General features: G+C 42.7%; 2 protein-coding genes across 2 annotated transcripts; both read right to left on the bottom strand.

Annotated features, from left to right (window-relative positions):
- Positions 1-236: 236 nt before the first annotated feature.
- Positions 237-4,124, bottom strand: syt19 (synaptotagmin XIX). The gene is made up of 8 exons (XM_070831465.1): positions 3,936-4,124; positions 3,741-3,814; positions 2,750-2,869; positions 1,894-2,079; positions 1,589-1,738; positions 1,315-1,434; positions 691-802; positions 237-595 (listed from the first exon to the last, which is right to left on the bottom strand). Exons 1-8 carry the CDS (start codon positions 4,105-4,107, stop codon positions 288-290), a joined length of 1,242 nt encoding a protein of 413 aa, XP_070687566.1. The 5' UTR covers positions 4,108-4,124; the 3' UTR covers positions 237-287.
- A 2,582-nt stretch (positions 4,125-6,706) lies between these two features.
- On the bottom strand, positions 6,707-10,906 carry LOC139201851 (C-signal). Its single transcript, XM_070831282.1, has 6 exons — positions 10,736-10,906; positions 10,450-10,501; positions 9,845-10,032; positions 8,148-8,321; positions 7,871-7,981; positions 6,707-7,642 (listed from the first exon to the last, which is right to left on the bottom strand). Exons 1-6 carry the CDS (start codon positions 10,886-10,888, stop codon positions 7,529-7,531), a joined length of 792 nt encoding a protein of 263 aa, XP_070687383.1. The 5' UTR covers positions 10,889-10,906; the 3' UTR covers positions 6,707-7,528.
- Positions 10,907-12,135: the final 1,229 nt, after the last annotated feature.

Below are 12,135 nucleotides of genomic sequence, written 5' to 3'. Positions count from 1 at the left end.
TCACTTGAATATTGAGTTTGTTAGGCCACTTTAAATGGACTATTTGGCCTTAAAAGCCATTAGTTAACACTCTTATTTACAGCCAATTGCTGACTTTACTGAACATTCAGAGTTGTAATATAAAGATTTGATAGTGGATGTTGGAATGTGGACATTTGGAGTTGAATTTTTTACAAGCACAAAAGAACAGCAGAGCTTAAAGATAAATGTAAAACAAACTACAGCTTTCACTTAAAGACAAGCAGGTGCAGACATCCAGGAAGTGCAGGAGAATATTTAGAGGCGAGTCAGATCAGCAGGCCATGCCACTTTGCTATTGGTTGGCGGACTGAACGCATCATTAAGCTCCAGTGCTCGTCCTCTGAACTCTTCTCCTTCCCTACAGTCAACTGTCCAATCAGATGTTTGGCCGATTTCTTAGTCGTGTGAGTCTCGTACACAGAAACCAAAATTTTACACTGCTCCAGGGGAAACTGTGGCAGGGCGAACATGAGGACCTCGTTGAAGACAGTCACCAGGCAGTGGGCCACTGCGGAGGTTTTTTGGTACCTCAGCTTGCACTGGTTGCACTGCACACTGATCCTGGCGTACAGGGCTGTACAACACAGAGAAGGAACTGTATGTTATACTGCATGTGTGGAACAGCTGTATGTGTGTGGCTTTGTGCTGATGACACTGCTTGTTATTTACCTGCATCTGAACACATTTCAGTGAGGACCGTTCTGACCTTTAGCAATGCAACCTCAAGCCTCTGGGAAGTGGGAAGGAACTTTAAAGACAGAAGCACCTGTCCGACCAGATCCTGTCCACAGAGTAGGAGAGAGCAGGGTTTGTTGTTTTTACTCTCATGTGAACTGCTCATTATTTGTTTGAATGATTGTAAAATGAAGGAATGTGCAGTGTCCCAGCTTTGATTAAAGCCATAGTTTCTTAACAACTCATCATTTTACATTATATAACATCTAATGAATGTCACAGGTGAGACAACCAGCCCCACCTGACCTCCTGATGAAGTTTTTAAGTCTTCCCTCTATTGACTCTGCAAATGCCTTATCACTTATTTTATTACTATCACTAACCATGGTGCCACATCTGTGTAATATTTTTCCCTTTTGACCATTCAATATTTAAAATCCCATTCTGTATGTTCCAGACTTTTACAGGCTAAAAAAAATGCTAATTATCCAATTATGGAAATTGTACTTACAGCCTGGTTCTACACTTACATAAATTTGAAAAATTAAAACAAATTGGGGGAATACCAGCTTGTAAGAGATTATTATAACATATTATTGTGAGAGGGTGCCGCTGTACCTTCTGGGGTGTCTGCAGATCCTCTTGTAGCTCCAGAGGGTAGGAGATGTTGAGCTGCCCTAGAGGAACCCTCACCTCTCCTAACACGGTGTGTCTGGAGAACTTATCAAAATCCCTCACCTGAGATAAACAAAGACACATGACAGACTTACAGAATTGCGCATAAAAAATATTGGCTTTTCTCTGCTTAGATCTTATTTCTTCAACTGACAAAAAAGTGTCTTATAATTTGAGAGATGCTGAGAGTGAGAGATGGGTTTGTGTGCTGCATGACCTCCATCCTGAGTTTGATGTGATGGAGCTCCTTATAGTCTTGCAGAATACAGCTGAACTGGTCTCCAAATAAAGGATTACAGCTGCCTTTCACAATACGAGTGCGCCACTCCTGCAGCACTGCCCACAGGACAGGTGCCTTATCTCTGCCCTAAGAGTCACAGCAGAAAGCAGGCATAAAGAGGGAAAAAGACAAGCTGTGTACTATATTTCCCTGAATAAGATGCTGTAGATTCTGTCCCTGGCACTTCCTTTAATGACGTCACTTGTTGAGTGAAATACTGCAACTAATAAGGTCAAAATTACCTCCTCATCTGTCCAGCCCTCCACGTCCACTCCCTCTGAACATGCACACATGAGACTTAGCTTAACAAATAGCTGGAGGCTGCGCGTCTCGCTGTGTTCCAGCAGCCCCTCCGCCTGCAAGACGGTGACCACCAGCCGGGACTGCAGCTGGTCATAAAAGATGGAGAAACGTAGCGATCCATCGACCTGGTGTGGGAGAGTGTGTGAGGAAAGTCATCAAACGCCTCCTGTGATGCTGCTGTCAGAACTGCTTGAAAATGTGGAAGAAACTGTAGATTTTGTTCTGTAAGGAGTTCAATGTCAAGAATAAAAAGTAGTCAATCCAGACCTACCTCAACAGCTGGATGAATGACCAATGACTGATGTGTATGTACAAGTGTGACAGGGGCATGAATGAAGCTGTGTATATTTCATGTATTGATCATTTATTAAATGCATCCAATACTTTGGTTTATGACCATACATGCTAACAGGCTAAGCTAAGATGGTGAGCATGGTAAATATTGGTCTGCTAAACATCAGCGTCTAAGTATTAGCACTGTAAGAATGTTAGTATGCTAATGTCAGCAATGAGTGCAACCTAATAGAGCTGTTACCACATCTGTAGTGTTAAAAAGAAATAGTGTGTGACATTTCAAGATTTATCCAACATGGTAGTCTGACGAAAGTCCTGTTGTAGGGTATGTCTCCAAAAACTACGTAATCCTCCTTTACAACACAATGAGTGGGAAATATGTCTCATGCACATTCATGGCCACTTGTGATGTACATGAGCCTAAAAAAGAATTTAAAAAAAACAACCCAAAATGGGAGCAGGAAGATTGGCACATGACGGCAGGACTACACAGTAATTAACCTTTCTGCTGGCGGCCTGCTCCCTCATGTCTCCCTCCGCCTGGCTGGATCCTGAGGAGGGGAATGAGCCCTGAGACAGACAGCGACTCAGCCTGTGGACCTCTGTGCTCACATCCTCCACCTGGGCAGCATTCACACACACACACACACACACACACACACACCATCTCTATCACTGCTGTTTTCATTAACAGCTACATCACCTCCAGCTCTTATTTGACTTGTGACAAGTCCTGACTTTCCTTTGTGGAAACAAATATGCTCATTAATCTTTATGTACATAGATAATGTTGCCTACTTGGGGCATCTCAACAGATGACAAGTATAGAGAAGTAAAATATTTGAGGAACTTGTGTGTTGAAGTCTCATTAAAACTGGGGTGTTGGTGGGGATTTATTTATAAGTTTGTGGTTGTATTATATTGAAAAGTGTCCCTAATGTTTTGTCCACCTCTGAATGGAGCTCTAATCACTCATGGCAGTCCGGTCCTTGTCCTTGTTCGTGATCCAACTCTATTTATAAGTCCAAGATCAACCCTGTTAACATTATAGAAAACTACAAATAGTTTTTAAACTGTTTCTGACATGAGTCGTGTGGTAGGAAGGAAACCAAATAAAATGCGAGCGAGTTCTTGAACACAGCTCCCACGTAGGAGAGCATAAAATCAACACAGATGCCTAAACTAAGCCGTGGTTTACTCTGTGCTAAAGGCTATCGTGACTCCTCTCGCAGATATAATAATAGTGCTGCTAAACACATCCATGTCAGGGTAGAATTCTACAGTAAAGACGTCCTCAGTGACCTTTTCTAGCTTTAGTTTTTACTCAGCCAAACATCTATAAATCTATACATCTGTTAAGAAATCTGGTAATGTTGTTAAGTATGGCTGCTGCTCTGACCTCAGGTGTACACGATACAGTGGTTGCCACAGAAGATATATGGCATATGGTCATAAGAAAATAAGATTAAATGACATTTTTCTTTCTTCTCACCCTAGTACTTGGAGCTCCTGAGTAGTTTCCTGCTGCTCCGGACTTTTCCTCAGAGTACAGCAGATCACTGCTCACTGCAGTAAAAATGACACACAGGTTTGCATTCGGTAATTTCTTCCTTTGTCAGACACTCACTCACTCACTCACTCACTCCTCTTCGACACGTGCTGTTTGGTGATCTACTCCTTAACTCACCAGAATCTTGCTGGGTGTGTGCGCTATGGGTCTGTGTGCAGCATTTGAAGGCCTGCCATGCCAGGATGCCCAGCGCCAGCAGAAGAAGGGTGACAGAGATGCCCAGGATGCAGTACTTGACCGTGTCTGGAAACGGCATCTTCAGATCTCCAGCAGCTGAAGGCAGCCTCATGGGGAATGGATACTCCATCAGCATCACCACCATGACTCTCCACCTCCATGTGACCTGTGCATACCTGCAGCACAGGAGCACAGGCCACGTGACGGGACTGTACCGCAACTTCTAGACGTTTGAGGCCACATAGCGTAAGCCTTAAGTAAGGACTTAACTGGCGCCGCACCAGAGTGGCAGCCGACACAACAGCTCCGTACCTTTCTTAATTTTATTTATTTTTTTTACTTAATTTTTTAAATTTTCCTTTTTCTTTCACAGTAAATTTTTTCTGAATGGAGCTGTGTGTATATGTGAATTTCCCCTTTGGGGGATAAATAAAGGTGCATCTTGATCTTGATCTCTCTTTGGCAGCCATATTGGAGGTTCAGCCATAGGACAGTAACAATGTGAACAACAGAGGATCTCTGCCTCTTAGCTAACCACATTGCTTGGTCAGTCTGAATGTGGTCGCTGTATGTGGCAGTAGTATATAGCACGCTGAATTCACACTGCCTTTATGTCGCATGCTGGCATTGAAACTACACATGCCGGCTTTACGTAGAGCCCGATCCAGAACAATCCTAAAAACTATTGTGACCCTCATGCAGCAAAACCTTCACCATGCAAATAATCATGAGAAGTTACATCAGCACAAACTGAACTTACTGCTGAAGTGATAACTGCTCTGTTTAGGCGTTTAATGTCAAATTTCTAGTTTCTCAAAGAGGGGAACTTGCTGCTATATCATTGTAAATTGAATATCTTTGGGTTTTGGACTGTTGTTGTGACAAAACAAATATCTAACACTGTCAACTTAAGGCTCTGGGAAACTATGACAGCCACTTTTCACTCTTTGTTTTGGACCAGATTAATTGACCACAAAAACATTATATATTATATAATATAGTTAGCTGCAGCACTAATAGAAGTACTTTGTTGGAGTTATTATTAACACCTGTGCTCTTAGGCCTGCTGGTTCAACAGCACAAGACGGAGCATTGGATGGGCCTCAGTTTGAGGTGAGACGTGTGGAAAAGGAGATCAACCTCTATAAATGCCAGTTTTACAAAGATATAGATTATCAGTTCCACGACTTTCTTAAAATGTTTGAAAAATGATTTGTCAAAAGTTACAAGGTGATCAGGACTAAATATCCTTGTGCCTGCTCATTTCTGGAACACACTACTATTTGTTGAGGTTTAGAAAACCATTAAAACTGTTGTGGTCAGAAAGACATGATTAGCTCTGATCTCCCATCAGTTCAGTCACATAGCACTTGTCCTGCTCACACTTCAAACCTAAACCAGAGTAACAACTTGTATTTATTGTTTAAAAATTCAAGTGTGCATAAAACACTTCAACAATGCAGCTACTGCACAATGTGGCACAAATGATCTTGGTGGATAGTAAAGACAACAGTCAACAGTTTCACTGCATGCAGGCCTTCTGTCCCCGCTTTCCACTTAAACTAGTACACAATCACCTCGAGGACACACAAACATTTACCTGTAATAAGTAATGAAAACTCAGCTCATCTTCCTCTTCAGCAAAGTATCTTCACATTGTATAAATCCATGCTGAACTCTTTAAATTACACAGAAGTAGAAGAACTCGTGAGCGAGAGAAATTCAAAGTAGCACCTTATCATATAACTGTTCCTCCTGTTTTTGCACTCTAGGCACACTCCCTCTCTCCTCTCTCTCTCTCTCTCCACACACACACACACACACACACACACACCCAGCACATGACTTCCTGCACATCATTCTGGGCAAACTGGTTTGACTTAAATGACATTTCATGGAGCTTAACGTGGCCTAATCTGCAGCTGTCTTCCTTTTACAGATTAATCTGCAGCCTCATCGCGCTTGTGCATCTGCTGGTGAGGAGCCATGCCTCTGCCAGCAGGTTTCTCTAGTATATACCACCTTAAGTAATAATTACATCCAATAAGCTCAGTTCATTATCTGGTAAATGTATTTTACATGGAGGTTTGATACATTTGATATGGTGCACATTCAGCTTCAGCTCTGCTTTATCATCCAGCTGTACCCAAACCAGCCGGAGCTACAGGTGCCGTAAACTGGCACAGATAAGACACGCTCAGCTCCCTTATGGCTGTAAAAGCCACTGAGATACGCTCATGACTGTCCTAGAAGCTTTTCATCACCTTTTATTTTGCAGGACTTCCTGCTGAAACACACACACACACACACACACACACACACACACACACACACACACACACACACACACACACACACACACACACACACACACACACACACACACACACACACACACACACACACACACACACACACACACACACACACACACACACACACACACACACACACACACACACACACACGCACATACACACACATTACGAAGGAGGACTTTTTAAATATCACACACTTGGTGTCCCAAGAATGAGGAAGAAAAGCATTTTGACTAAACTTTCTTGTTTGACAAAGTAATCTTAAGATGAAGGATATCCTGCTAACACAGCCACTCTAATAATAATATTAATTACAGTTCATAACAAAAGGAACCTTTTACTGGCAGACACACTCAAACTTTTATTACTGCTGTTTAACACTGAGGCCAAAATCAAACGGGCTCAACAGTAACAATCTCAAACAACCAACATTTCTATATGAACTTATTTAAACAGCATAAACTAGTGTTATATGGTAAACTTCAATACATTGTATAGACTGTACTATAAACTGTGCACTGCAACAACTGCAGAAAAGAAAACCGTTCAGAGCAGATAACTGGAGTGTCACTGCAAAACTAATTCACTCAACTTCTGTGTACAAATGTAAACCACATCATCTACTGACTGACGCCTTTAAACTAACTTTCCAATGTTCAGTAATGATCAGTAAGGATCCATTAGCAGCATATTCTGTTGTGTCTTTGAAACTTTTGAGAAAGTGGAACACACTGGTAATACTTTTATAGCACATGATAATGTAGTTGCTCACGACTTTAAGGATATTTGATCAATTTGTCAATTAAAACATCTCCTATGAGGACATGTTTTAGTTTAGTCTTGTCTGATTGTGTTCATCAGATCAAAGAAACGTTGATACATTTGAACACAGCTCAGATGCATGTTTGTAACATGCTGGAGGTACAATGTACAGTCCAACATACTGTGTTTACAGCACACACTGCCCATTTACAGTACTTATGAACACTGTTCAGTCATTTCCTCATAAGAAACTGAATACTGTTGCTCTCCTATAATGTAGTTGTATTTAGAATAGGATTCCTACTTAAAAGTTGGGATCAATCAAGATTTAACAATATACATTCTGAGTCTTTCATACATTCATCTTTGCATAGTTTAAGATCAGAACCTGGCGAGCCATTAGGATCAGTTAGTGGTGACTATAACCATCATACTCAGTAGTGGTAATCGGAGTCACCAAGGCAACACCTCTCCGGTAAAGTTCAGAAATGACCCATGATCCTTTTCGGTCAATCCACCAATCACAGACAAGACAGAAGAAACGCTCTCCTCCGGACTCAGTGGAGCCTGGCAAGAGATGGAGAAACACAGAATTTCATTCAGAAACACATCTTGGACATCTGAATACATCGATCACCATGCAGATCAGTCAGGACACTAAAACATGACCTAACAGCTCCTGAATGTAAAAGACCTTTTTCACAATGCAACATTCTGGATCCATATAGACGGCTTAGTGCTTGGTATGCTTTAATCACTGCTCTCTAAGTGTGTGTGACAGAGTTAGGCTCCTACCTCAGATCCCCCCATGTCTGTGCGAACCCAGCCAGGATGTATAGCCATGCAGAGAATCCCATCAGGCTCCAGGTCTGTAGCCATACAGCGACTCACCATGTTCAGGGCACTCTGAGAAGCCAAGCACAAACAAGGTACCATGTGGGGGGGTCAGCATTATTTCATAATTTTCCTAAAGTCCTGTGACTCTTTCATTTACCTTTATTCACAAAGTCACAACTAACCTAACCATATGGAACAGGCCGAGCTTTTAGCATCTGGCCCACGGTGGCAATACCTTGGATGTCCTGTAGGGGTACCATTTGAAGTTTTTGGCCCGTTCCCCCCAGTTGAGCTCCACAGAGCCCAGCAGAGAGGTCATGTTAATGACCGCTGCTCTCTGGATGCTCATGCTCCCTGCACCACCTGCTCCTCCTCTGGATGCAGCCCGCTTCAGCAGAGGCAGGAAGGCCTGAAAGGGGCGGGGAGGTGGGGGGGGGGACACACACATTATATCTCAGGCTGGGATCAATATACTCTACAGTCTGTTTATTGAGAAGGAGGCTGTAAATAATATTGCATGAGAGCTTTTTTGAATCTGCTTAATCTCTTACCATTGTACACATTATAACAAATCGGCACCTGTATGCAACAGAACACAGAGCCCGAATCTGGAGATGTTCAACACATCTGATGAATTATTTTATTTCTAAACCTTTTACTAGGACAAACTCTGGAACATTTCCAGTCACAGTAAAACATCTGACACTGTATAGTCTGTGTGTGTGGGGGTGGTGTACAATAGTGCCCTCTGGTGGCAGCATATCTAACCCACACTGTATTACATTACACTGGCAGGCGTTCTCCCCATTAATATCAATGAGGGCAGGCTAAATAACACAAACACCTGTCTATATGACGCAATGCAGTTCAACAGCGAGCAAACGTCAACCTCCAGAATGGTCTTACATTGAATCAACACCTCTCTGAAACGGTTTCCACAAACACTGAACATTATTACCTCTGTGAGGGACTGCAGGACTGTCATATTAGACCGCATTAGTTTTAGCTTGGTGTACCTAATAAACTGGCCACTGAGTGTATAAGTATCTCATTACAGGTTTGCCTTCATATTGCATTAACTAGTCATTTTGACATTAATGATCTTTTAGCAGATGCAGCATCTTCTCATTACTCCAGAGACTCTCTTTAATTTCTTATATCACTAAACTCTGCATTATGCCGTCAGGCCCTTACAGTATTACTGAATATACTATATGAGTAGTATTTATTTTGTTTTGATGTGTTTGCCTTTAACTTGAATTTGAAAATCAATGGTGATATCTTCAAATTGCTTCCTTCGTCTAACTGAAAACCCAAAAGCCAAAGACAGTTACTGTCCTGCTATAGGGGACAAGAAAGAAGGAAAGTCCACAAATGTGAGAGGCTTCAAACATCAAGTGGCTAAAATGATCAATGGATTATCAAAACTTAATTAACAGTTATTAAACTAATTAACTAATTCTTTTACCTCTAATGTAAAATGTGTGTGAAGCACGTTTCAAAGTCTCAGCCCACAGAAAGCAGTGCAGGTTTCTGCTTCACGTGATTCACTGCTGATTCTCTCCACCTTTACACAATTACAGGCTGCAGGGTGGCCTTGTACTGTAGTTAGAGACTGTCCTTCAGTTGGAGCAAACTGTGTGTCAGCAAGCACCTGCCCTGCTGACATGTTCTTGATCAGTGGCAGAATTTTTACCAGCACAGAGAGCTGCTCTGTAGTCCGCCCTGTACTGAGGCCACCTGAAATCAGACTTTTAATTAATATTTATGAAATGCAGTCTGCCCTGGGGACAAGAGTTACTTTTGTCCATCAAGGTCATTCTTTTGTTTTAGTTTGCAGCTTTCTGGAAATTAACCACTGAAGGGTCCTGCTCCTGTCGACTGAAGAAAACAGAAGTTTGGCTTCAGTAAACAGTAAACAGTAAACATTACCTTAGTGACCATTAGAGGAGCCACGGCATTAGTGTGGAAGTTTTCTATCATTTTCTCTGCGGTAACGGTATGAAAGTCGGCCACCACATTGATCCCTGCGTTGTTGATCAGGCAGTTCAGACCCTCTTCTTGTACCAGTTGACCCACCGCTTCCACAGACTTCTCTATGCTCCCCTGGTCCAACACATCTGGTAGAGAGACACGACAGCACAGTGACTCACAGAAAACGAACAATAATTAATGAGAATGGTTGAAAGTAGAAGCTGAACGTGATCAGGAGGAGCGTGAATTAATAAATAAACCATGTTATGTTTTCAGTGGAACTATTAATATCTCCAGTGTGTACAGGATGCATGCTATTTGAATGTGTTTGGGCTAATGTGGTGTAGTGGTCAGCAGGTGGCTGTGCTGCATGACTGTAGGTTGGTAAAAACAGATCAGTGCTTGTTTGCTGGTTAATGCGTGAAATCAAAATGATCCATTCATACACATCTACAACATCCAGCGCCTACTGATGTGTGGGATTTGGTGTTTATTTACATGTATAAAAAAATCCTATTATGCTAATTTTTATGAGCTGTAACAATAAAGACCACTGTTCTCACCCAAAGTGATTATGTGGATTTGTGGATGTTTCTCTGCCAGTTCCTGAAGTTTCTGTAGATGAAAAAAACCCACATCGTGTCATTGTTCATTGACAAACACGCACTGAGGTAAACATGGCGCCTCTGGGTGTTTAACTTCATGTCATTACTTGAAGCAGGCAGGTCGGTGCTCTGTGTGAGAGGCACTGCAGGTGGTGAGGCTACAGCACAGTTAGCTTACAGGAGCTAGCAGCGGGTGTTAGTGTTGAGGGGTGAGGGTGAGGGTGAGGGTGAGGGGGGGTGTTACCTGAGCCGTCGAGCAGTCTCGGGTCGTGGCGATAATCTTTCCGGGTGAGAAGCCTCCGCTCGCGAGGGTGTGGACTACCTGCAGGCCGAGCCCCCGGTTGGCTCCCGTCACCAGCACCGAGCCGCAGCTTTTGAAAGTCATGGCGCCGCTCATCGCTAATGTCTCCTGTGTCAGACGGCGGGTGAGCCTCTTATCCACATATGTCCCGTGACAGCGCTTTGCTGAGTCTGCAGCTGTGGCGCGACTCCTCCGGCAGGTGGGGGGGCCGCTCCACCTGACCGAAAGGAACCGGAGCCCGCTCACCGGGAAGGTGGCGGTTCAATGGAGGACAAGCTTTGGCGACGGAGGCTGGAAACAGGTGGGAAACTGAAATAGATGCTATGAAATATTAAAGAGACAGTTAGGTGGCAGGAACTGGACTAAACCCGCCACACAAAGCGGTGGAAAAGCTGAGAATTGAAGAGAAGCACGGAGGTGTCCCGGACGTTTCTGGCTCCACACCGCTACTTTCATATTGCCCACAATTCATTGCGCACAAAGTACCTCACACATACTGTTTAAAAGAAGGCTATGACCTCACACAGGTGGGAGAGGGGGAGAACCAGGGCTTACTGACAATATCTGGCCAGATCATAAAACGATATTCACATTTTTTACGTATGTTGTGACATTTGCAAAGCAAAACTGTTCTTAAAGGTCCCATATTTTACAAAATCCACTTTGCAATGTGTTTTCTGACACGAATATGAATACAGACTGCTAAACTCTGAAAAAAATATCATCCTCTCTCTGTGTCTCCTTCTCCATCTTCCGGTAAATGTGTGTGTAAACACGCTGTTTGGATTTTGCTCCCTTTATGATGTCATAAGCTGTTGATCATGTGACCCCCTACTGACTGTCCATGCCCACTGAAAACCTCCTGAATCCATCTTGCTCTCCATCGTTTTTTCTCCCTCCCTAACAGCAGCTCCAGGTAACATGGAGACGAAGGTGAGAGCAAAGCAGCAGATTGTTCTGATCTTCTAAAACAGTATTCAGACAGAGGCTGGAAACAGCTGCTGCAGCCACATCTGTACAAGGAAATAATCTGTTTAATTAAACCCTGTAAACCTGCCCTGGTAGGACCTGTGTATATACATTATATACACATTATACAGTATGTACATTTCATTTCAGCTTGGATATATCAAAATTTTTCGTGAAGGGCGTTATGGGGAGTTGTCTCCAGTTTCATAGTTTGTGCTTATGATTTTCACAAAGTAGAGTAACATGACATGACACAAACAACTGTGTGCCAGCTTAGTTAGCTCTTACAGTATACTCTCAGTTTTATTTAACATCCGTTTAGACATCCTTTTTTCCTATTTATTATATTACTTGTCAAAATGAAAGGGACACTT

Source organism: Pempheris klunzingeri, chromosome 5 (assembly GCF_042242105.1).
Source record: "Pempheris klunzingeri isolate RE-2024b chromosome 5, fPemKlu1.hap1, whole genome shotgun sequence".
Classification (NCBI taxonomy): domain Eukaryota; kingdom Metazoa; phylum Chordata; class Actinopteri; order Acropomatiformes; family Pempheridae; genus Pempheris; species Pempheris klunzingeri.
Note: the sequence above shows the minus strand (reverse complement) of the source record. Positions and strands in the feature narration are given on the sequence as shown.